General features: G+C 44.2%; 1 protein-coding gene across 5 annotated transcripts in view; it reads left to right on the top strand.

Moving 5' to 3' along the window:
- Positions 1–20,796, top strand: part of LOC119957393 — a 48,949-nt gene extending 28,153 nt beyond the window's left edge. For 3 of the 5 annotated variants that reach the window (XM_038785411.1, XM_038785413.1, XM_038785409.1), the window contains 7 exons: positions 1,358–1,476; positions 2,968–3,088; positions 7,653–7,894; positions 9,872–9,959; positions 11,021–11,730; positions 13,305–13,497; positions 19,201–20,796. In XM_038785411.1, coding sequence (XP_038641339.1) covers positions 1,358–1,476; positions 2,968–3,088; positions 7,653–7,894; positions 9,872–9,959; positions 11,021–11,730; positions 13,305–13,497; positions 19,201–20,648 — 2,921 coding nt within the window. In that variant the 3' untranslated portion in view covers positions 20,649–20,796. The remainder of the gene's footprint in view (positions 1–1,357; positions 1,477–2,967; positions 3,089–7,652; positions 7,895–9,871; positions 9,960–11,020; positions 11,731–13,304; positions 13,498–19,200) is intronic. The other 2 variants (XM_038785412.1, XM_038785410.1) reach the window with 2 other exon arrangements.
- Positions 20,797–21,512: the final 716 nt, after the last annotated feature.

Below are 21,512 nucleotides of genomic sequence, written 5' to 3'. Positions count from 1 at the left end.
GGTGATGATGCAGCTGTACAAAACCTTGGTAAGGCCACATTTGGAGTACTGTGTGCAGTTCTGGTCGCCTCATTTTAGGAAGGATGTGGAAGCTTTGGAAAAGGTGCAAAGGAGATGTACCAGGATGTTGCCTGGAATGGAAGTAGGTCTTACGAGGAAAGGTTGAGGGTGCTAGGCTTTTTCTCATTAGAACGGAGATGGATGAGGGGCGACTTGATAGAAGTTTATAAGATGATCAGGGGAATAGATAGAGTAGACAGTCAGAGACTTTTTCCCCGGGTGGAACAAACCAATACAAGGGGACATAAATTTAAGGTGAATGGTGGAAGATATAGTGGGGATGTCAGAGGTAGGTTCTTTACCCAGAGAGTAGTGGGGCCATGGAATGCACTGCCTGTGGAAGTAGTTGAGTCGGAAACATTAGGGACCTTCAAGTGGCTATTGGATAGGTACATGGATTATGATAGAATAATGGAGTGTGGATTAATTTGTTCTTCAGCGCAGCACGGTAGCATTGTGGATAGCACAATTGCTTCACAGCTCCAGGGTCCCAGGTTCGATTCCTGACTTGGGTCACTGTGCGGAGTCTGCACATCCTCACTGTGTGTGCGTGGGTTTGCTCCGGTTTGCTCCCACAGTCCAAAGATGTGCAGGTTAGGTGGATTGGCCATGATAAATTGCCCTTAGTGTCCAAAATTGCCCTTAGTGTTGGGTGGGGTTACTGGGTTATGGGGATAGGGTGGAGGTGTTGACCTTGGGTAGGGTGCTCTTTCCAAGAGCCGGTGCAGACTCGATGGGCCGAGTGGCCTCCTTCTGCACTGTAAATTCTATGATAATCTACGATTAATCTAGGACAAAGGTTCGGCACAACGTCGTGGGCCGAAGGGCCTGTTCTGTGCTGTATTTTTCTGTGTTCTATGTTCTACTTTTTGTTTGAGATTGCAAAGAAAAGGTAGGAGAATTAGGAAAATTGAGTTTCTCGTGGAGAAATCAGGTACAGGTAAGATTGACTGAATAGCTTCCTATTGTAACCATGTTATTTGTGCCTGATCCGTGACCCTCCCAATTGAACTTCCTAATTTGACCCACTCTCTGACCAGGATCTCTGTTACGGCAACTGACTGTATTACCTGAGTCTTAACAATTAAAATGCCAATCTTTTACTGACGAGGTTTCCTGCTTCGGGTCCACATGAGTGGTATCGCTGATGCCACTGCCTGCCACCTTACATTTCCTTGCCGTTCAAGGTTGGAGGCCGATACCTGAAAGAATAGTTTTCAAAATAACATTACTGTTTCAGCATTTGACTGGCCAAGATGTATCTTGTGTGTAATATTTCCTTATATTTGTCTTCCAGAAGAGCTATCCGCACAGAGAAAGAGATTTTCTCGACGAGCATCCTCCGTTGGAGCCCGGGGATCCCCAGAGACCAACAGTCTTATCTGCTATATAGCCAGACAGAGAATGCAGCGACAGGTATAATTCAGGAACTGACATTGCTCACAATTACACATTTGTGTTTACGATCGAGGTTTTCCCAAATGCTATGCAGATAAATGCCCTTGGAACGTTGCTATTTGATCCGTGATCTCTGCTGGATTGACTGATCTGAACTAGAATAGAAATGGGGTGCAAAAATCATCTTTGGTGCCACAGTTGAACATAGTGCCTCTGGGCTGTGGGAGATGGGGCCGTTGTGGTTCCCAGTTCTAATCAGCTTGCTGCAACCTGGGCTGACCCAGATGTTCGATTGGGTAAAATATCCTGCTTTGCTCATTGTGCAGCTTCAAACAAACAGACCCATAAGCAGGTTGGAAATTGTTATTTTGCTATATTGCTATTACCACTTGTCTTGTGCTCATTGAGCTGTGGTATATTTCATGCTGTGGAATCGAGCATTTCTCTTTTCAGATGGAGATCAAAACTCAGTCTACTGTGTCACAAGATTTTGCTGCCTCGGCTTTAAAGGAGCAATTAGTCCTTTTCCATCCTGGTGATGGGACAAGAAAGGATAAGACAGGGAGAAACTGTTCTGCTCGGTAAATGATCAAGAACGAGAGGGCACAATTTAAAAATGACTTGCAAAACAAGCAAATGTGATTTGACAAAACAACCTGTTTACACAATGAGCAGTTGGGGTTTGCAATGTCCTACCTGGAAGTGTAGTGGAGGCAGCTTCGATTGAGGCATTCAGGAGGGCATCAGATAATTACTTGAGCAGAGAGAATGTGCAGGGTTCAAGGAATGGCACTGAGCAATGATACCTATTGGGAGAGTCGGTCCAGGCATGCTGGGCCAAATGGCCTGCTATGCTGCAACTATACCTGACAATTAAAACATTTTTATTTCCAATTTGGAGTGTCCAATCCGCCTACCCTGCACATCTTTGGGTTAGAAACCCTCCAGTGCAGAAGGAGGCCATTCAGTCCATCAAGTGTGCACCGGCTCTTGCGCCTACCGAGGCCCAATCTATGCTTCTTTCCCCGTAACCCCACCTCACTTTTTTGAGCAACATTGGCATGGCCAATTCACCTAACTTGCACATCTTTGGACTGTGGGAGGAAACCGGGGGAACCGAAGGAAACCCACTCAGATACAGGCAGGAAGTGCAAACTCCACACGGACAGGGACCCGGGGCCAGGATCAAACCGGGGTCCTCGGCGCAACTGCGCCACCGTGCAGCCCAAACACCTGACAAGTAATGACCTATGAGATGGAAGGGTATCAATTTAAACCAGTTGTATGCTCGAGAGCCATGACTGAGAGAAAGTGATTTGAGTGCTCTTGATCATTTCCAAGAATCCTGTCAGCCATGGCTTGATTTTGTTCAAGTGGTAAACAGCTAGTCATTCACCTAACGTGGTCCCTGGTTCCCAAAGTACTAATAGGTACGAAGCCTTTTCAGAATCTGTGGTATTGTGTAACCTGAATGATCTTGATTCAGTAACTTCTTTTTCGGAATCCCAGAAAGTTGCAATGCTGAAGAGCAAGATGGCAGGATTCATGGACACATTTAACGTTTCGGAACAGGGTGAAAGGAATAAGTCCACCCCGGAGATCCTGAATCTTTCTGATTCGCAACAAACAGGTACAGTTATTCAGCAGTGGATGTTAGGATCCGAATGAAGTCATAAATGTTCACATCTGCCGATAACAGTGTCTTGAATTATGTTGGCTGCTGATTCATTTAGTAAATCCACCATTGTTGTATCGCTGAACCACATTAAATGTTGATGTGCGTTGTGAGCTTGATTCAACTGAGTTTTTAAAAGTCTATTTTATTCCAATTTCACAAACGTATAACAAAAACACTCAAATATATTAGAAGTGGTTTTTGTTTATGCAAACTAACATTATAACCCCAGAACCCTCAGCTCTCACCCTATTGCTGGCAACAAACAGCAAACAGCTGGTTTATCTCACCAGGCTAAATCGTTGGCTTTTAAAGCAGGCCAGCAGCACGGTTCGATTCCCGTACCAGCCTCCACGGACAGGCGCCGGAATGTGGCGACTAGGGGCTTTTCACAGTAACTTCATTGAAGCCTACTCGTGACAATAAGCGATTTTCATTTCATAAAGGCAATGATGAATGGCCTCCACCTTGAGTATAACCCTTCTTACAACCTACTGAGGGCATTTTTGATCTTTTCTTGTCTCAGAAATCTGGCCATGTCTCCCCACCACGTCGAGTCCCTGGTTGGCTACACTGAGCTCCACCCAAGCAGGATTCGTTGCCGGGTAATCAGAGAGGCGAAGGCCAAGACATCAGCCGTCTTCTCTAGAAGCTCTGGGAAATCTGCCACCCGAAAATTCGCCACCAATAGGCACTGCTCCAATCTCACCAAAACAATTACCGGCATGGTCTCAAAGACTGAGATCCAGAACTCAACCAATTTTGGGCAGGACCGGAACATCTCTGGGAAGAACCCACTCATGCATGTTGTACTCGCGTGCATTCCATGGGCAAGTTTAAATTGTATCAGGCTCAGCCTGGCACAAGAGGAAGTCGAGGTTACCCAATATAATATCTCACTCCAGGTCCCTCCCTGCAGTGCCAAGCTCAGTTCTTCCCAATTCCCCTATATCTCTTCTCACGAAGCCTTCCCCATCTCCAGCAACCACCCATATATATCTGAGATCCTCCCTTTCCCCCAACTCATCACAAGATAACATCCCATTCATCAATGTGTGACTCGGCAACTGGGGGAACAAAGAGTGTTCTTTGTGTGCACCTTTTTTTGTGAATGGTATTTTTCCTTCCAACTCCTCCAGTCTGCGAACCTACCCTCCACAAACCGATCCCTAATCCTCTCGATCGCTCCCCTCTTCCAAATCATGTAGATTGCGTCTATCCCAGATGGTGCAAATCTATGGCTTTCTGCAGATTGGCAACAATACTGACATGCCCCCTAATCTAAAATGACGCCGAAACTGATTCCATATTTTAAGGGATGCCACCACTACCAGGTTTGTTGTGAAATTGACCAGGGAAAATGGGAGAGGGGCAGTGACCAATGCCCTTAAACATGTCCCAACAACACGAGACCACTTCCATTTGCAACTACCCTGCCCCCTGCTCCCCCACCACTGTCGCACCGTTTTCAATATTCGCCGCCTGGCTGCTTTAGCACAGGGCTAAAGAGCTGGCTTTTAAAGCAGACCAAGGCAAGCCAGCAGCACGGTTCATTTCCCGTACCAGCCTCCCCGTACAGGCGCTGGAATGTGGCGTCTAAGGGTTTTCACAGTAACTTCATTTGAAGGCTATTTGTGACAAGCGATTTTCATTTCATTTCAATAGCAGAACATTAAATTTGGCAACACCAGCTCTCCCGAATGCCATCCCATCTGCAGAAAGGCTCTCTGAATCCTGGGTGTCTTCTCTGCCCATACAAAAGCCAATATTAACTTGGCCACCCATACAAGGAGGAAGTTTGGGAGGGACTGGAACTCAAATAGGAACTGTGACAAAATTTTAGTTTTGACCATCTGTACTCTTCCTGCCAAGGAAAGCAGGAGGGCGGCCCACATCTTCAAGTCCCCCTTCCCCCTCTCAACTAGACTGGCCAAGTCCAATTTGTGCAGCAAGGCCCAATCATGAGCCACCTGAGCCCCATGGTTTGGGGGGGGGGGGGGACATGTCATCTGCATAAAAAAGGGACACCGTCTGTTCCTTAGCCCCTCTTGGAATACCTCTGCATTCTTATGACGACTTTTGTGCGATAGCCAAAGGTTCAATTGCGCACGCAAACAACGACAGGGACAATGGATATTCCTGCCTCCTCATGTCCCGATACGGCATCAGTCTTGACAGTGGGACTAGTATATAATAGTCTCACTCAGGAGATAGATGTTGGCCCAAACCCAATTTGTCTCAGAACCTCAAACAGGGGCCATGCACTCTACCTGATCGAAAGCCTTCTCTGCATCCATAGAGACGATGACTTCAGGCACCTTGCCCCTCGATGGGGCCATGACCACATTTAAGAGTCGCCTTATATTGGCAAACAACTGTCGGCCTTTAACCAGCCTTATCCTGTGAGACCTCCACCAGCAAACAACCCTCCAGATGCTTCACCAAGACCTTTACGTCGGTGTTCAGCAAAGTAAGCCAAGAAGACCCACACTCCACCAGATCCTTGTTCTTCTTCAGGAGCAGGGAGACCGATGTCTGCACCAGCGTGACCGCCAATTCTCCTCCCACCCTCCACTCTGTGACAAATAGTCGTTGTACATCTCCAGTAAATGTGGCACCAGTGAATGTGGCAATGTGGCACCTCGAAGTCGTCCGGTGCCTTCCGTGATTACATGAAACATGCACTCCATTTTCGGGTGGCACAGTGGTTGGCACTGCTGCCTCGCGGCGCCGAAGACCTGGCTTCGATTCCGACCTTGGGTGATTATGTGGAGGTTCCACGTTTTTCCCATGTCTGAATGGATTGGCGATTCTAAATTGCCTGTTAGTGTCCAAAAGATTATGGGGTTACAGAGATAGGGCATTGAGTGGGCCTAGGTAGGGTGCTTTTTCAGAGCGTCGGTGTCGACCTGATTGTCTGAATGACCTCCTTCCACACAAAACCGGTTATATGATTACCCCAATTCTAAAAGTGCTTCGCTCCCCTTCTCCACCACTGGGAAGTCCAGCCCGTCCAAAAATTGTTTCATATCTGATATTATGCTTGGAATGTGGCATTCATTTTGTATGGAGCTGTCACCAGATACCCCCCACCCTGATCCTTATCTGGGCTATCTCTCGTGCACCTGCATGTCATCCCAGCTGGTGACGGATGGCCTTCTCCCCATACTCAAGAGTGCTCACTGTGAGTGATGCAGTTGGTTCACTGCCTTCCCAGTCGATACCAGGTTAAATTCTACCTGCAAACACTTTCTGCGAACAGCTCTTTTGTCTGGGCGTTGGAATACTGCGATCCGTGTCCAGAATTGAGTCGACCAATCTCTGCCTGTCCACCCTTGTTCCTGTGGGCTTTATATGAAATTCCCTTCACTCTGATGTGCCTTCAGGTACTATCCAAAATGTTGACGGTGAGACTTCCCCCTCTCTTTGACTGAGGCTACCTTCTCACAGAGCTCCTTGTCTGCCAGGAGCGCCATGCTAACCTCCACGGGGGCCTCCATTGGGGTCAGCCTGCCTTGATCCTTGCACCCAGCAGAAGGAAAGCTCCCCCTCTCCCAGATAATCTCTATAGGTTCCCCATCTGCTCCATAAACACTGCCAACTCTTTTGCCATCCCTGATGTTACGAAGGACTGTCCATTGTTGGTTACAAACACAGTTGAAATCGCCCCCCATGATCAGCTGGTGAGACTCAAGGTCAGGGGTGGCCCTTCACGCCTTTGTTAATAAAATCCGTGTCATCCCAATTCGGAGTATAAATGATGACGAAAACTACTGGCGCCCCTGCCAAGATTCCACTCGCCATCACAAATCGCTCCCCAGTATTCAGCACCATACTGATTGCTGTAAAGGCAACCCTCTTGTTAAACAAGATTGCAACCCCTCTTTACTTGAGATCAAAATTTGTATAGTACGCCTGCCTCACCCATCTCTTCCTTGGCCTCTTCTGATGCGTCTCCAGCAAGAATATTACATCGGTTTTCAAGCTCTTCAAATGCACAAACACCCCATATCTTTTGACTGGACCCTTTAACCCCCTCACATTCTGTGAAATCATCCTGACAGGAGATATCTGAATTCCTTTCTCTATTTGAATCAGCTGTATCCATTTTGTGAGAAGATTTAGCTGAATCCATGCCCACCTTGGTTCCGGGCCCACCTAAAATGGGTACCATCACCACCCTCTCCCAAACCTAAGAACAAAATAATCTGCATCACCAGCACTCTACTCCCCCTTCCGCCCCCATGGATCCTAACCACCACCCCTCCCCCCTGCCAGTAACATTGGCACTGAAGGAAGTGACTTTGTAATAGAACCATAATAAAACTGGTTGTGCTCAGTCGGCACGTATCTGGAGAGAGGGGCAGTTAACTTGGTCGGTCGATGACCATTCATCATTGTGACCGTGGCCCTATTTGACAGCAGTACATCTATGCTTGGGATTTCCACTATTTTTTACATGTTTAGCAGTTAGTCTGCAGAAATGAACAAAATATTGAAGAATTGTTTTGTATTTTAGGTGCAACTTCTGCAGAGCAACATGACTGTATCCTTCCTCTGAGTGACAGGAAACTACCAGGAAAGAAAAAAGTTACTTTCGGTGGAGAGCTGAGTCCTGAGGTGTTCGATGAAAGTCTACCATCCAACACCCCATTACGGAAAGGCGAAATGCCAGTACGTCAGAAGATCATGTTAAGTGACAGTCCTGCCTCAGCACTAAAACAAAGTTCCAAGGTCCAACTCCGTATGGAAGATGTAATGGTAAAGTTCTGTAATTTGGATAAGGCTGTGTTGAAGTTGGGAAAACAGGTTTTGTAAAGTTTTATAAATAAGAACATTTTAAGTAAGGATCAATTTGTACAGCTTTGGAAAAGGCCGCTGTCTGAATATTGTGCCCAGTGTTCGGTGCACTTTTGTTCCTATCTATGCAAAATATTACAGGTTGGAATAAAAATCGTCACACTGCACAGGAATGATCTGAAATATCTAGAACAGAGGGGAAATTACATTCAGGATGTTAGACGTGACACTTTTTTTTAAAAAACAAAAAAAATTTAGAGTAACCAATTCATTTTTTCCAATTACGGGGGCAATTCAGCGTGGCCAATCCACCTACCCTGCACATCTTTGAGTTGTGGGGGCAAAACCCACGCAAACATAGGGAGAATGTGCAAACTCCACACGGCCAGTGACCCAGAGCAACTTGATACTCAATTACTTCAATGATTGTACGCCACTTTGAAGAAGCAATCAAAATGGATGCTGAACCACACAGCAAAATCAGTTGATATGGTGGAGCATTTGCTGCTGAAGCTCCACAGTGTTCTTGCCAGAGTATTGTGCTCAATTTTGCCCATTGAAGTTTTAAACACTTCACCTGATGTGGTCAGATGAGGGTCATGTGACTGAAGTTCATGCCAGTGAATTTAAATATGAGGAAAGACAGCAGGGGCAGCAGGGTAGCATGGTGGTTAGCATAAATGCTTCACAGCTCCAGGGTCCCAGGTTCGATTCCCGGCTGGGTCACTGTCTGTGTGGAGTCTGCACGTCCTCCCCGTGTGTGCGTGGGTTTCCTCCGGGTGCTCCGGTTTCCTCCCACAGTCCAAAGATGTGCGGGTTAGGTGGATTGGCCATGCTAAATTGCCTGTAGTGTCCTAATAAAAGTAAGGTTAAGGGGGGGGTTGTTGGGTTACGGGTATAGGGTGGATACGTGGGTTTGAGTAGGGTGATCATGGCTCGGCACAACATTGAGGGCCGCAGGGCCTGTTCTGTGCTGTACTGTTCTATGTTCTAAGACGGAACAAAGTTGGGCATCTGAAAGATGAGATATCTGTCTTGTACATCGAAAATCAACTGAAGTACTACAAATTAATGCAAAACAACAGAACACGACACAAAATCAGAAGTTGAGAACTGGTTGAAGGAAGCTGTTCATATAAAAAGTTAATTAAGAAGTGTAATGGTCTGCCAGGTCAGATGGTGGAGGTGAAAATTCTAGAATAACCAGTTTTAAGTGGTTGGAGGGATGTGTTTGATTGTATTTGATAGTTGACCAAAGCTGGGCTATATAACCTTGAACATTCAATTATCCAGTGAGTAGCATTTTACAGTAACATGTTTTGAAGAAGTTTTAGAAGCGGCTCGATGGAACAGTCAATCTTTTCAGTTATCCATTTTAAGTTATCCGATGATGTCGCATAGCTTGATTGGGATTTAAATATTGTCATGTAAGCAAGTTTATTTTTAATAAATTTTCGAGTATCCAATTATTTTTTTTTTCCAATTAAGGGGCAATTTAGCATGGCCAATTCACCTACCCTACACATGTTTTGGGTTGTGGGGGTGAGACCCACGAATGTGCAAACTCCACAAGGACAGTGACCCAGGGCCGGGATCGAACTTGGGATCTTGGCGCCGTGAGGCAGCAGTGCTAACTATTGCACCACTGCGCCGCCCGTCATGTAAGCCAGTTGATGGGGGTTTGATCTCGTATTCCTGCTAACGAAGGACAGCACCGTTGTTATAGTGCAGCAGTCCCATCAGAACCATATTGGTATTACTATTTTTCACATAGTATCTGCACTCTTATTGGAATTTAACATTGCCACAAAGGCTTTTGATGTCTGATGTTGACGAGATGTAGTGTAACTATCTCCAGTTTCAGAAAAGCATTTGTGGTACTCTCAACTCATCAGAAAATGCAGAATGTAACTGTACCACTTCTACTTACTTTACCAGCCCATTTGCAGTATCGTGGCGTACAACGGCAGCAGTCCTGTGAACGACCATCATAACAAATCACTAAATCTGGTCAGAAAATTTGCAGGTAAGTAAGTGAATGTTAATCACTGTTTTCGAAACATACTGTTGTTTGGTCAATTTCTCTTTTGTGATCTCATTCAAAGAGCTCAGTTTCTTTTGTGAATCTAATCAGTGAGTATCTGCATGCTGTTGGACCATGGAAGCTAAAGCTGACCCTGAACTGTAGAAAACTGCACGTTTCAGGAGGGATCACTGGAGCAAGAGCCTTTGCCTGTTTTTTGTTTTGTTGTACTTTGATTTTCTAAAGTCTAGTCGAACTGCTGTGGTCAATATTAATTGAAACATCCCAAATGCTGATTAGAGAATTTCCAAGTTTGAAATACGTTACACAAGTTAAGAGATGAAATTTAGTCTGCACAGCTCAATACTGCGCCATTTATTCACTGAGCCAAAAAATGTGGCGGGGTACAATATTGTTGAATTTGTTTCCAATCGTTTTAGTACTTTCTCTTTGTGTAATTTTGTTGAACTTCACTTCACAGTATTGGCAAGGAGCTGGAAAGTGGGCAAATTAAGAGGAACAGTGAAAACAAGCTGTACAATAGTTAATTGTTGTCTAGCACTGAGCATGAAGGATATTTCCTCCATGTTGGGAACTGTAAGCTTTACATTGTGTGAAACAGCTGCAATCACTTGAATATTGGAATAAAAAGATGGTGTTTTCACTCCTCCGGTGGCCATGTGGGTTATTTTGACCACTTTTGACCACATGACTAATTCTTGGATTCAGTTCAGTTTTATCTCATCCAGCAAGTGAGTTCCTGCAGTGATTTTAGAGCCCCCGATCTGCAAAAGAAAAAAAAACGTGGTCATTGTTGTTCAGCACCGTCCAGTGACAGCTACGATAAGTGGCATATGTGCAAAAATGCAGGGCTGGACTGCGACATGTCTCGAGATAGAATAGTTTACTATATTCACACACTCAGTTCACAAATTAACAAAGGCGGCATGATCTTTTTTTCAAATGCTGCAGATGGCTGTGGAACTTAATTTCTACATGTGATATTGGGAATATGGGAAGGGGGAAATTTGGGCTCACTTCTAATTCAATTTTTTTTTTAATAGATAACATGGAAAATGGTAATATTGGAACCCACAATGTCAATGAAGAGAGATATTCCCAAGTCCCTATCCATTTTGATTTGTCGTCGACTCTATCAGATTATGCATCTGAATCAAATCTTAAGAAGTACAATAAAAATGATGAATATCCTTGTGATATTTTGGCAGTGAAAGTCGAAGAACTGAAAGAAGAGCTGCTGGATACAATTAGTCCATCCAGGCTCCCTGGAAAAGAGAATGAAGTTGGGGCTAACAATGTCACCTGCAGAACTGCGATGAGCTCAAAGAAAATGGAGTCCATTCGTAATTTAGAATTGTCAAGGATAAGTACAGAGTCTGACGAGTGTTTTGCAAGAATTGGTGACTTGGAATCTTCTGGAAGGAAAGCAACATCAAGAATCGAGTCTGATGTGCGACAGGTGACTTGTATACCTGATGAAATGTTGAAAAATCGCAATAGTCAGGTCAGTGACTGGGAACAAAGCAGTTCTTGTATTTTGGACATGCGCCCTGCTGCACACACTGTTATTGGGAAACACAGAGCTAAAATTGAAGCCAGAAAAATAAGCATTGAATTATCAAGTAAAGACATCAGTCCAAAATCAAAGGAGGAGAAAGATGGAAATTGGGAACATGAACCCAAAAAAGATGAACCCCGCAGATCAACTCGGAACAAGAGCAAGGTGAAGAATATTTCAACGAACTCAGCAGCGGTAAGCAAAGTTTGGTTGCACGTGAGCAAGCCAATCAATTGCTTGTAAAGTAATGAATTTTCATCGGAAACTTGGGTGAAATTTGACTTTGTCATTCAACTTTAATCTATGATCCTGCTAAGTCTGGGTAAACGTTCTTTTTTTTTGTTCATTTAAGCGATGTGGGTCTCACTGACTTGGCCAGAATTTATTGACCACCCTTAATTGCCTTGTTAAGGTGCTGTGATCTGCCTTCTTGAACTGCTGAGGTCCATGTGGTGAAGGTACACCCACAATGTTGTCGGGGAGAGAGTTCCGGCATTTGTCCTTGACATTGTAAGTTCAGCGATATATTTCCAAGTCAGGGTGGTGAGTGACTTGGAGGGGAACTTCGAGGTGATGGTGTTCCCATGTATCTGCTGCTCTTGTCCTTCTAGATGGTAGCAGTCATAGGTTGGAAGGTGCTGCCGTGGGATCCTTGGTGAGTTCTTGCAGTGCATCTTGGACAAACTGTTGCCACTCTTGGTTGGTGGTGCAGGAATGTGAATATTTGTGGATGGAGTGCCAATCAACTGGGGCAGCTTTGTCCTGGTGTTAAGTTTTTTGAGTTTTGTTGGAGCTGCACTCCTCCAGGCAAGGGGAGAGTATTCCATCACATTGCTTTTACTCCCCAAAATTTATAGTGTCCAATTCATTTTTTCCAATTAAGGGGCAATTTAGCTTGGCCAATCCACCTAACCTGCACATCTTTGGGTTCTGGGAGCGAAACCCACGCAAACACTCGGTGGGGGGGTTGCCTCCCTCACCCTCCGGGGGGCGGGTGCCTCCCTCACGATGGGGAGCCCCCTACCTCACACTGGGGGCCCCCTCCCGCGCCCCCTCCCTCACTCCTGCATCCTTGCTGTTGCATGAGGATGAATAAGAACCCTAAGATTGAAAGTGGGCCAGGCACACATTTTTCCCCCTCTCACCCCTGTTCTTTCACCAACACATGCTCTCCACAATCACACTCGCCCTGTCTCATAAATGCACAAACTCACCCCCTTTCACGCACCTTCTCCCGCGTTCACGCTCTGCTCAAGAGGCCTCAATTGAAGGAATGTTTGAACTCTATGAAGGTTTGGGTCTGGAGGAGATTGCTTTGCTCTCTACATCGTGCAATGTAGGGATTTGAGTACAAGGATGCAAATTTGGTAACCAAAATAATAATTTATTTTACTTTGTGCATTTTGCATTCTCTTGGAATATCCCAAAGTGGAAAATAGCCAATAAATATGTGTAGTCACTATTTGTGAGCAGATGTGGCTGGTAATTTGCATATAGAAATATTATAATTGCAGTTATTAATGCACCACTCCAAAGTACTACATTTGATTATCAGGAGTGGTCCCTGATCCCGTGACCTTGAGATACCGAAGGAAGCGTATGTTTAAGGTAGTGGATTGGCTGCTCTGACCTGGATTGTGTCAAACTTGAGTGGTATTAGAGCTAGAATTCCCACCCTCTGACCTTGTAAGGGAAGTGATAATTGTTCCCTGCATCTCAAATGACAAATTCAGGTGAATAGAACTGACCACAGTAAAAATGTTTTGCAGGTAACCAAAGGCAAATATAAACAAAAATTCAAAAAGGAACTTTATGGAAAACGTGAATATGCTTCAAGGAAGCCAGTACTAAGCCCAATCACAGAAATCTTCGATAACTGGTCTGAATCTCCATATTTGCCTGACAGTGATGGAAAGCTGGAATGTGAACCTTGGAAGAGAATTGGTCTTCTATGTCTTGAAAGTAAGTATCTTATAATGTTCTTGGAAAAATAAATTTGAAGTTATCCTCATCTCCAAAGTTACTGGAGACTGGAAGAGGTTAGTCAAATATTGCAAAGGAATTGGTTGAAGGAGAAGATATGTCTAAATGGGAAGAGATGAGCGTTTTTTGTTGGCAGCAGAAGCTTATCCTGTTTAACTTGGTGTATGTTGAGGTGCCAATTACAGGGGATACCAGAGGGGGACAGTGTCAAAGAATGAAAGGGGCATTTCTTTAAACTGGGCTGAAGGTCGTCATGCTACTACTCAGTCTATCGAGATGGGGTGGCACAGTAGTGCACTGGTCAGCACTGCTGCCTACAGCACTGAGGATCCGGGTTTGATCCCGGCCCTGGGCCACTGTCTGTGTGGAATTTACATTGGCGGTACGGTAGTACAGTGGTTAGCACTGCTGCTTCACAGCACCAGGGTCCGAGGTGATTCCCGGCTTGAGTCACTGTGTGTGTGGAGTCTGCACGTTCTCCCTGTGTCTGCGTGGGTTTCCTCTGGTGCTCTGGTTTCCTCCCACAAGTCCTGAATGACATGCTGTTAGGTAATTTGGAGATTCTGAATTCTCCTTCTGTACCTGGACAGGTGCGACTAGGGGATTTTCACAGAACTTCATTACAGTGTTAATGTAAGTCTCGTTGTGACAAAGATTATTATTATTGTAGCATTATCGGTGATCAGAGCATCAGTCAGACTGCTTTGCCATTTCTCTGCTTTTATTTCTCATGGATTTATTTCCGAACGTTGAGATCTTGAAACAACTTTGTACAAAGAGAAAAATCCAAATCCAAAGCCTTCATAGCAAGCTGTTTCCTACTTCCATTACATTTTTTTATAAATGTTTTTTATTGGGTTTTTGAACAAGGTATAATTACCGTTATGTACACAGGATAAGAAACACACATACATATATATATATATATATATATATATACACACATATATATATGTGTGCCTCCGCTTCTGCTGCTCCTCCCGTCCTCCATCTTTATTTTCCTCGTTCCCCGCTCCTGGAGATGTCATGCTTGTTCTGGTATCCCGTGCCTTCATTCCGGCTCCCATTTCCGTTCACATCTATCCTCCACCTCTGGGAAGAACCTACTCATACGGGTTCTTGTTAAGTGGGCTCTATGCACCACTTTTAGCTGCGTCAGGCTGAGCCTTGCACACGTGGCGGTGGAGTTGACCCTATGCAGTGCTTCGCTCCAGAGTCCCCACCCTATCTCAATCCCCAGGTCATCCTCCTATTTCTTTCTTGTTGCGTCCAGTACGGTGTCGGCCCTTTCTGTCACTACAGTTGCCTTTGTCTAGTATGCTTACGTCCAGTAGTTCTTCCAGTAGTGTCTGTCGTGGCGGTTGTGGGTACGTCCTTGTCTCCTTTCGTAGGAAGTTTTTAAGCTGCAGATACCGTAGCTCGTTCCCCCTGGCTAGCTGAAATTTCTCTGTCAGTTCGTCCAGTATTGCGATCCTGCTGTCCGTGTATAGGTCCCTGACTGTCAGTGTCCCTCTGTCCTGCCCCCACCTTTTGAAAGTGGCGTCAGTCAGTGCTGGTGTGAACCTATGGTTGTTGCAGATGGGAGCTTTGTCTGACATTTTGGTCAGGCCAAATTGCTGCCGCAGTTGGTTCCAGGATTGGAGGGTGGCTATCACCACCGGGCTGCTGGAGTGTTTTTTGGGTCTACTTCCATTACTATACAATCGGACCATTTGTTCCACTGATACAGTCTGAAAAAGATTCATGTGCAAGTTGTGTGGCAGGTTTATGATATCAGTTCTTGTCATAATCTGATGCTGTAACAAAATATCCTGAGGGCTTGTGCAGCTCTCACCAGGAGCTCTCAGCAGCTTGTGGCAGCTCCTCAGCACTTAATTGGATGTGAGCCAACTTGGGGTTCAGTGGTTCTCTGGGGTGGGATATCATTTAGTTATTTTGCTCTAGTTTTCAGCAGAGAGCTGATTGTATTTTCCGAGATGGATTGTACCATGTATTTTCATCAACTTTGAAAGAATGCATTTCGTTGAAATAAATGGTACTGTCATGCGTATAATAAGAACAGAAGAACTTGAGAATTAGGGGCAGGGGTAGACAATTCACCCCTCGTGCTTTCTCCGCCATTCAACCCATTATGAATTCAAAATCTGCCTGTCTCCTAAAGTTAACAATGTCCCGGCATTCACTGCACTTCCACAGATTAAAGACCCTAAGAGTAGAGTAATTTCTCTTCATCTCTGTTTTAAATCTGCTACCCATGAAAAGACAATGACCTCTCGTCTAGATTGCCCCACAAGAAGAAGCATCCGCTCTACATTTACAATTTATTTTATCGTCCTGTATATCTCAATTTGATCTACCATTCTTCTAAACTAGAGAGAGTATCGGAATAAACTGCTCAAGCTCTGTTCAGAACACAAGCCCCTCATTTCTGGAATCGATCTAGTGAACATCTAAACTGCCTCAAATGCAAATACATTCCTTTTCAAATAAGGGGACCAAAACAGCACACAGTATTCCAGGTGTGGTCTCACCAATACCGTGTACAAATTTTATACTCTATCCCATCAGCTATAAATGCCAATAGTCTATTTGCATTCCGTTTTTCCTACTGTACTTAGCTCCCTAGTTTTCTTCGACTCGTGCACAAGGACACCCAGATCCCTCTACACTGAAATGCTCTGAAATTTCTCTCCATTGAGATAATGAATTACCGTCGCATTTTTCCAACCAAAATGGATACCGTCACATTATCCATGTTAACCCCATCTGCCTAATTTTCTATCATACAAGAGGTTATTTCTTCCTTACCATTAAACATTCCTGTTAATTATCGCAAATTTATTATTGTCACAAGTAGGCTTACATTAACACACCGCTGCCTGCACGGTGGCCTAGTGGTTAGCACAGCCGCCTCACGGCGCTGAGGTCCCAGGTTCGATCCCGGCTCTGGGTCACTGTCCGTGTGGAGTTTGCACATTCTCCCCGTGTCTGCGTGGGTTTCGCCCCCACAACCCAAAAATGTGCAGAGTAGGTGGATTGGCCACGCTAAATTGCCCCTTAATTGGAAAAAAATAATTGGGTAATCTAAATTTATAAAAAAAACACACCGCTGCCTGATCAGGTACACAGAGGGAGAATTCAGAATGTCCAAATTACCTAACATGTTTTTCGGGACTTGTGGGAGGAAACCAGAGCACCTGGAGGAAACCCATGCAGACACGTGGAGACTCCGCAGAGACAGTGACCCAAACGGAAATTGAACTTGGGGTCCCTGGCACTGTGCAGCAACAGTGCTAACCAGTGTGCTACCGTGCCGCCAAACTGGCTGCCTAGTTGATTAGTTGGTAATGGTTCCATTCTAACATACAAACTAGGCGCAAGAGTCGGCCACGTGGCCCTTCGAGCCTGCTCCACCAATCAATAAGATCTTTGCCTATCAGACTGCAACGTCCCGCCTGCCTGCAGTAAATCTTCGCGCCCTTCTTTATCATCAATCTATCTGTCTTTTCCTTCAAAATATTCAAACTGCAGATATTTGTCTTTGTTATAGAGTGTTGTTATTGTGCATCTTCTTCGTTGAGTCTATTGCTGATGTCAACAGTAAGTGCTGTGAGGTCATTGGTTGGTGTAACATTCATATTGGTGTTTAATTGTCGTCAGTTCTAATTCTATTCAGTTACTGTTATTTTAGTGTTCAACTGGCTGATCCTGCTTTTGAGTCCATACTGTATTTTAACCATTGTTATTTTTAGATATGAAAGAAGGTCTAACATTTCACACGTTTTCAACTGCCTTTTTGTGGTCATGGTACCACAGTCTTGTAAAATTTAACTTAACTGCCTTCAAAGCATTCACATCCTTACTTAAATACAGAGCATTGTACACAATTGTCCAGAAGTGGCCTCATGAGTGCCCTGTATAACAGAGGCATAGCCTCCCTCTTTTGTATTGAATTCCCCTCACAATAAACAATGACATTCTATTAGCTTTCCTAATTACTTACTTGCACACTGACATTTTGTGATTCATTTGCTAGGACAACCAGGTGCCTCTGCATCTCAGAACTGTGCAATTTCTCACCATTTAGATAATAAGCTTTTTTATTCTTCAAGACAAAATAGACAATTTTGTATCTGCCTGCATTTTAATCCATTTTCCAGATCTTTGCCACTCACTAACCTATCTAAGTCCCTCTGTAGCCTCTTTATGTCCCCTTCAGTGTACTTTCCTAGCTATCTTTGTATCGTCAGCAAGTTTAGCAATCATACCTTCAAGCCCTTCACCAAAGTAAGTTATATCAAAATTCTCCTTCAAAGAACCCCAACAAATTGGGTAAACATGACTTCTCCTTCACTAAACCATATTGACTGCCTGACTGCCTTGAATTTTTTCCAAGTGCCTGCTTTCAGATCTTTAATCATAGAATTCCTACAGTGCAGAAGGAGGCAGTTTGTCCCATTGTGTCTGCACCGACTCTCTGAAAGAGCACACTATCCAGGGTCACTCCCCCGTTAACCCGTAACCCCATTCTAACATACAAACTATGCGCAAGAGTCGGCCACGTGGGCCTTCGAGCCTACTCCACCAATCAACAAGATCTTTGCCTATCTGACTGCAACGTCCCGCCTGCCTGCAGTAAATTTTTACCCCCTTCTCGTTGGACACTCCGGGACAATTTACTATGACCAATCCACCTAACCTGCACATCTTTGGACTGTGGGAGGAAACCGGAGCATCTACGTAGACACAGGGAGAATGTGAAAACTCCACATAGACAGTTATCAGAGTCCAGAATTGAACCCGGGTCCCTGGCGCTGTGAGGTAGCAGTTCTGACCACTGTACCACCGTAATTGGTTCCAACATGTACCCTATGACCGATGTTAAGCTAACTGGCCTTTATGAATAAAAAAAAGTACATTTGCTCCTTTTGAATTTAATGGCACCTTCCCTGAAACCAGGGAATTTTGGAAAATTGAAACCAACACATGAACTATCTCACTGGCCATCTCTTTCAAGACTCTTGGATGAAGACCCATCAGGACTTAAGTCTATCATGTTCGCTTTCTGCATTCAGTTAGTTGAGCTCAATTGTGGTGGCACTGAGGAATGCCAAAGCAAAGCTCTGTACCTTTGCTCAGAAAGGAAGTAATCAGCTTAGATTCAGTTAATGGTCTTTCTTCAATTACTTCTGCTAGAAATTGTTGTGTAGGTAGACAGCAGGTGCAGACAGAAACAGGGTTAACTGTGATATCATTGTAAGAAGTCTTGCAACACCAGGTTAAAGTCCAACAGGTTTGTTTCAAGCACTAGCTTTCAGAGCACTGCTCCTTCCTCAGGTGAACCTGATTCACCTCATTCCTCATTCACCTGAGGAAGGAGCAGTGCTCCGAAAGCTAGTGTTCGAAACAAACCTGTTGGACTATAAGACTTCTTACTGTGCTCACCCGGCAACGCCGGCATCTCCACATCATGTGATAACATTGATGGCAAATAGCCTCGTGAAATGCCATTGATTGTTGATAATAGTTATTCAATTAATTTCTAAATGTGATCCCATTGTTTTCGAGCCTGAATAGCGATTTCAACTGCTTTCGCAACTGGGCTTGCCTATCTGTAATTCAGCTGTGTACCACCGTGCAACAATCTGGAATGTTTCCTAATAGCTTTGTTTCATTGCTAAGCAGGTACTGATATTGGAGGAGAAAGTGAACAAAGCATGTTCAAGTCTGAATGTTCAAATGAAGAACCATCTGCTATGAATTCAGGTAAAATCACACAAAGACCGAGAAGACCAAGAAAGAGGAGTATGCACTACTTCGAGGAGGAGCAGAGTATTCAGATGTCTGTTACAAGTGGAACTCAGAAAGGAACTGTTGAGATTGTTGGAGTCCACCAGAATGTGCCCAAAAAATTGAACAAGAATTTAACTTCTGGTCTTGTAACTGGAAGTGATGAATCATCTCGTGTTTCATGTGAAAATCCAGAATACAGCGCATGTGGAGTGAAAGCACTGGAAAGTTCAAGCAGCCGGGATCTTGTCAATGACGATAAGAAGTCTACATTCATGAAAAAGAAATCATCAAAAAAGAATGAAAGGAAGTTCCTTTACGAAGAGTTTCCTGTGGTGAAAAATAGTCACCAAGCATTAACTGGTCTGCAAATCCTATTGGAGGGACAGTGCCCAACAGAAACTGGATTTGAAGAATGTATCAAGGAGAGAAGTCATACTAGTGATTGCAATTGCTTTTGTTCTTTTCTGGAACCCGAATCAAATACTGTTGAAGATATGAATGGGCTACTACAAACAGAGCCAGATGAAATGAAGGAATTGACTCCCATCAGTAAATATAGTATCACTCAAGAATCCCAAGTAATTCCAATTGAGCCACTGATTGTAGTGCCTGAGCAAAAGGTATGTAATTTACCTCCAGACATGAGTCAGGTATTTCAAAGCAGATCCAAACGCAGAAATAGCAAATTATTCAGTGCAGCAGAACTGGCGTGTGAAAAACAGTCAGAACAAGCAACTGCTGTGAATGTTGGAGGATGCCACATCGTCGATGCAAACAGTGAAAATAGAGACCAAGCTGTCAGATCAAAGGAAGAAGAAGAGAAATTTTCAGACAATATGATCACAAAAGTAATTGTTCCCAGTCATAAAAATTATATTAAGGTTAGTGAGACTCTGGTAAAAGATGACTATAAAACTCTGATTGATAACTCTGGCAACGACTACTCTTTGGAGCCGATCACAAATATAGTTGAGGCTGCTGACCGGTTTGAAATTGGAATAAAATATTCAAATATTTTCACAGAAAATTCAGTACTTGAAAAAAAGAAGGTGAGGCGCAGTGCCCGGCTGTCTGGCTTTGTAAATATCGAAGGACTGAGCTGGATAGAAAGAACCAGCCCTGACCAGCTAGAGGAAAAGAACAAGAGCAGTAAATTAACCAGAAAATCTTTGAGGCTCAGTGACCCATGGGGAAAAGCAAATAAAATGGAAGAGGTTGAGAGCAAAACTGACTGCCAAACGAGAATCAGGATACTGAGCCGGACATTTCTGCGCAACAGTAATATCGCCATTGAACACTTAGAGGAACCTCCTGAGAAAAGTATTATATTTAACTAAGGTGACCGTCAACAATGCAAAGGTATTCTCATATATCTGGAAAAAGTTGTTTCATTTAGATATTTGTGTGGCTTATTAAAGTGTGAAATTTTCATTATTTGCCCAGTTGAAAAATACCCACCAATAAAATGAAAGATTCTGTTCTAAACCTGAGTCATGTCTGGATGTAATATTGTGACTACACCAAGCACTAATGGGCATAGGTCTGTCACTGTTGGTGGAATAAATTTAAGGGATAAATTTGTTCAACACAAAAGATGCATATTAGCTTGAGTGGGGATGTGTAGTTATTTGCCTACATCCCCCGATGTGGAACATACAGTGCAGAAGGAGGCCATTCGGCCTATCGAGTCTGCACCCACCCACTTAAGCCCTCACTTCCACCCTATCCCCATAACCCAATAACCCCTCTTAACCTTTTTGGTCACTGTGGTCAATTTATCATGGCCAATCCACCTAACGTAAAGCAACACATTAATAATCATTATTGGCACAAGTAGGCTTACATTAACACTGCAATTAAGTTACTGTGAAAAGCCCCTAGCCACCATATTCCGGCACCTGTTTAGGTACACCGAGGGAGAATTCAGAATATCTAATTCACCCAACAGCACGTCTTTCGGGACTTGTGGGAGGAAACCGGAGCACCCGGAGGAAACCCACGCAGCTACAGGGAGAACATGCAGACTCTGCACAGACTGTGACCCAAGCCAGGAATCTAACCTGGGACCCTGGTGCTGTGAAGTAACAGTGCTACCCACTGTGCTGCCCCATTCTGCTAAATTAGCAGTGTAATGATAAAACAATGCACAAGTAAATTGTCCCCTTAATTCTTTCTGATTGCAGTGAATCAATAAATTAATC

This window comes from Scyliorhinus canicula, chromosome 26, assembly GCF_902713615.1.
Source record: "Scyliorhinus canicula chromosome 26, sScyCan1.1, whole genome shotgun sequence".
Lineage (NCBI taxonomy): Eukaryota > Metazoa > Chordata > Chondrichthyes > Carcharhiniformes > Scyliorhinidae > Scyliorhinus > Scyliorhinus canicula.
This window is presented reverse-complemented; position numbering and strand designations above follow the sequence as displayed.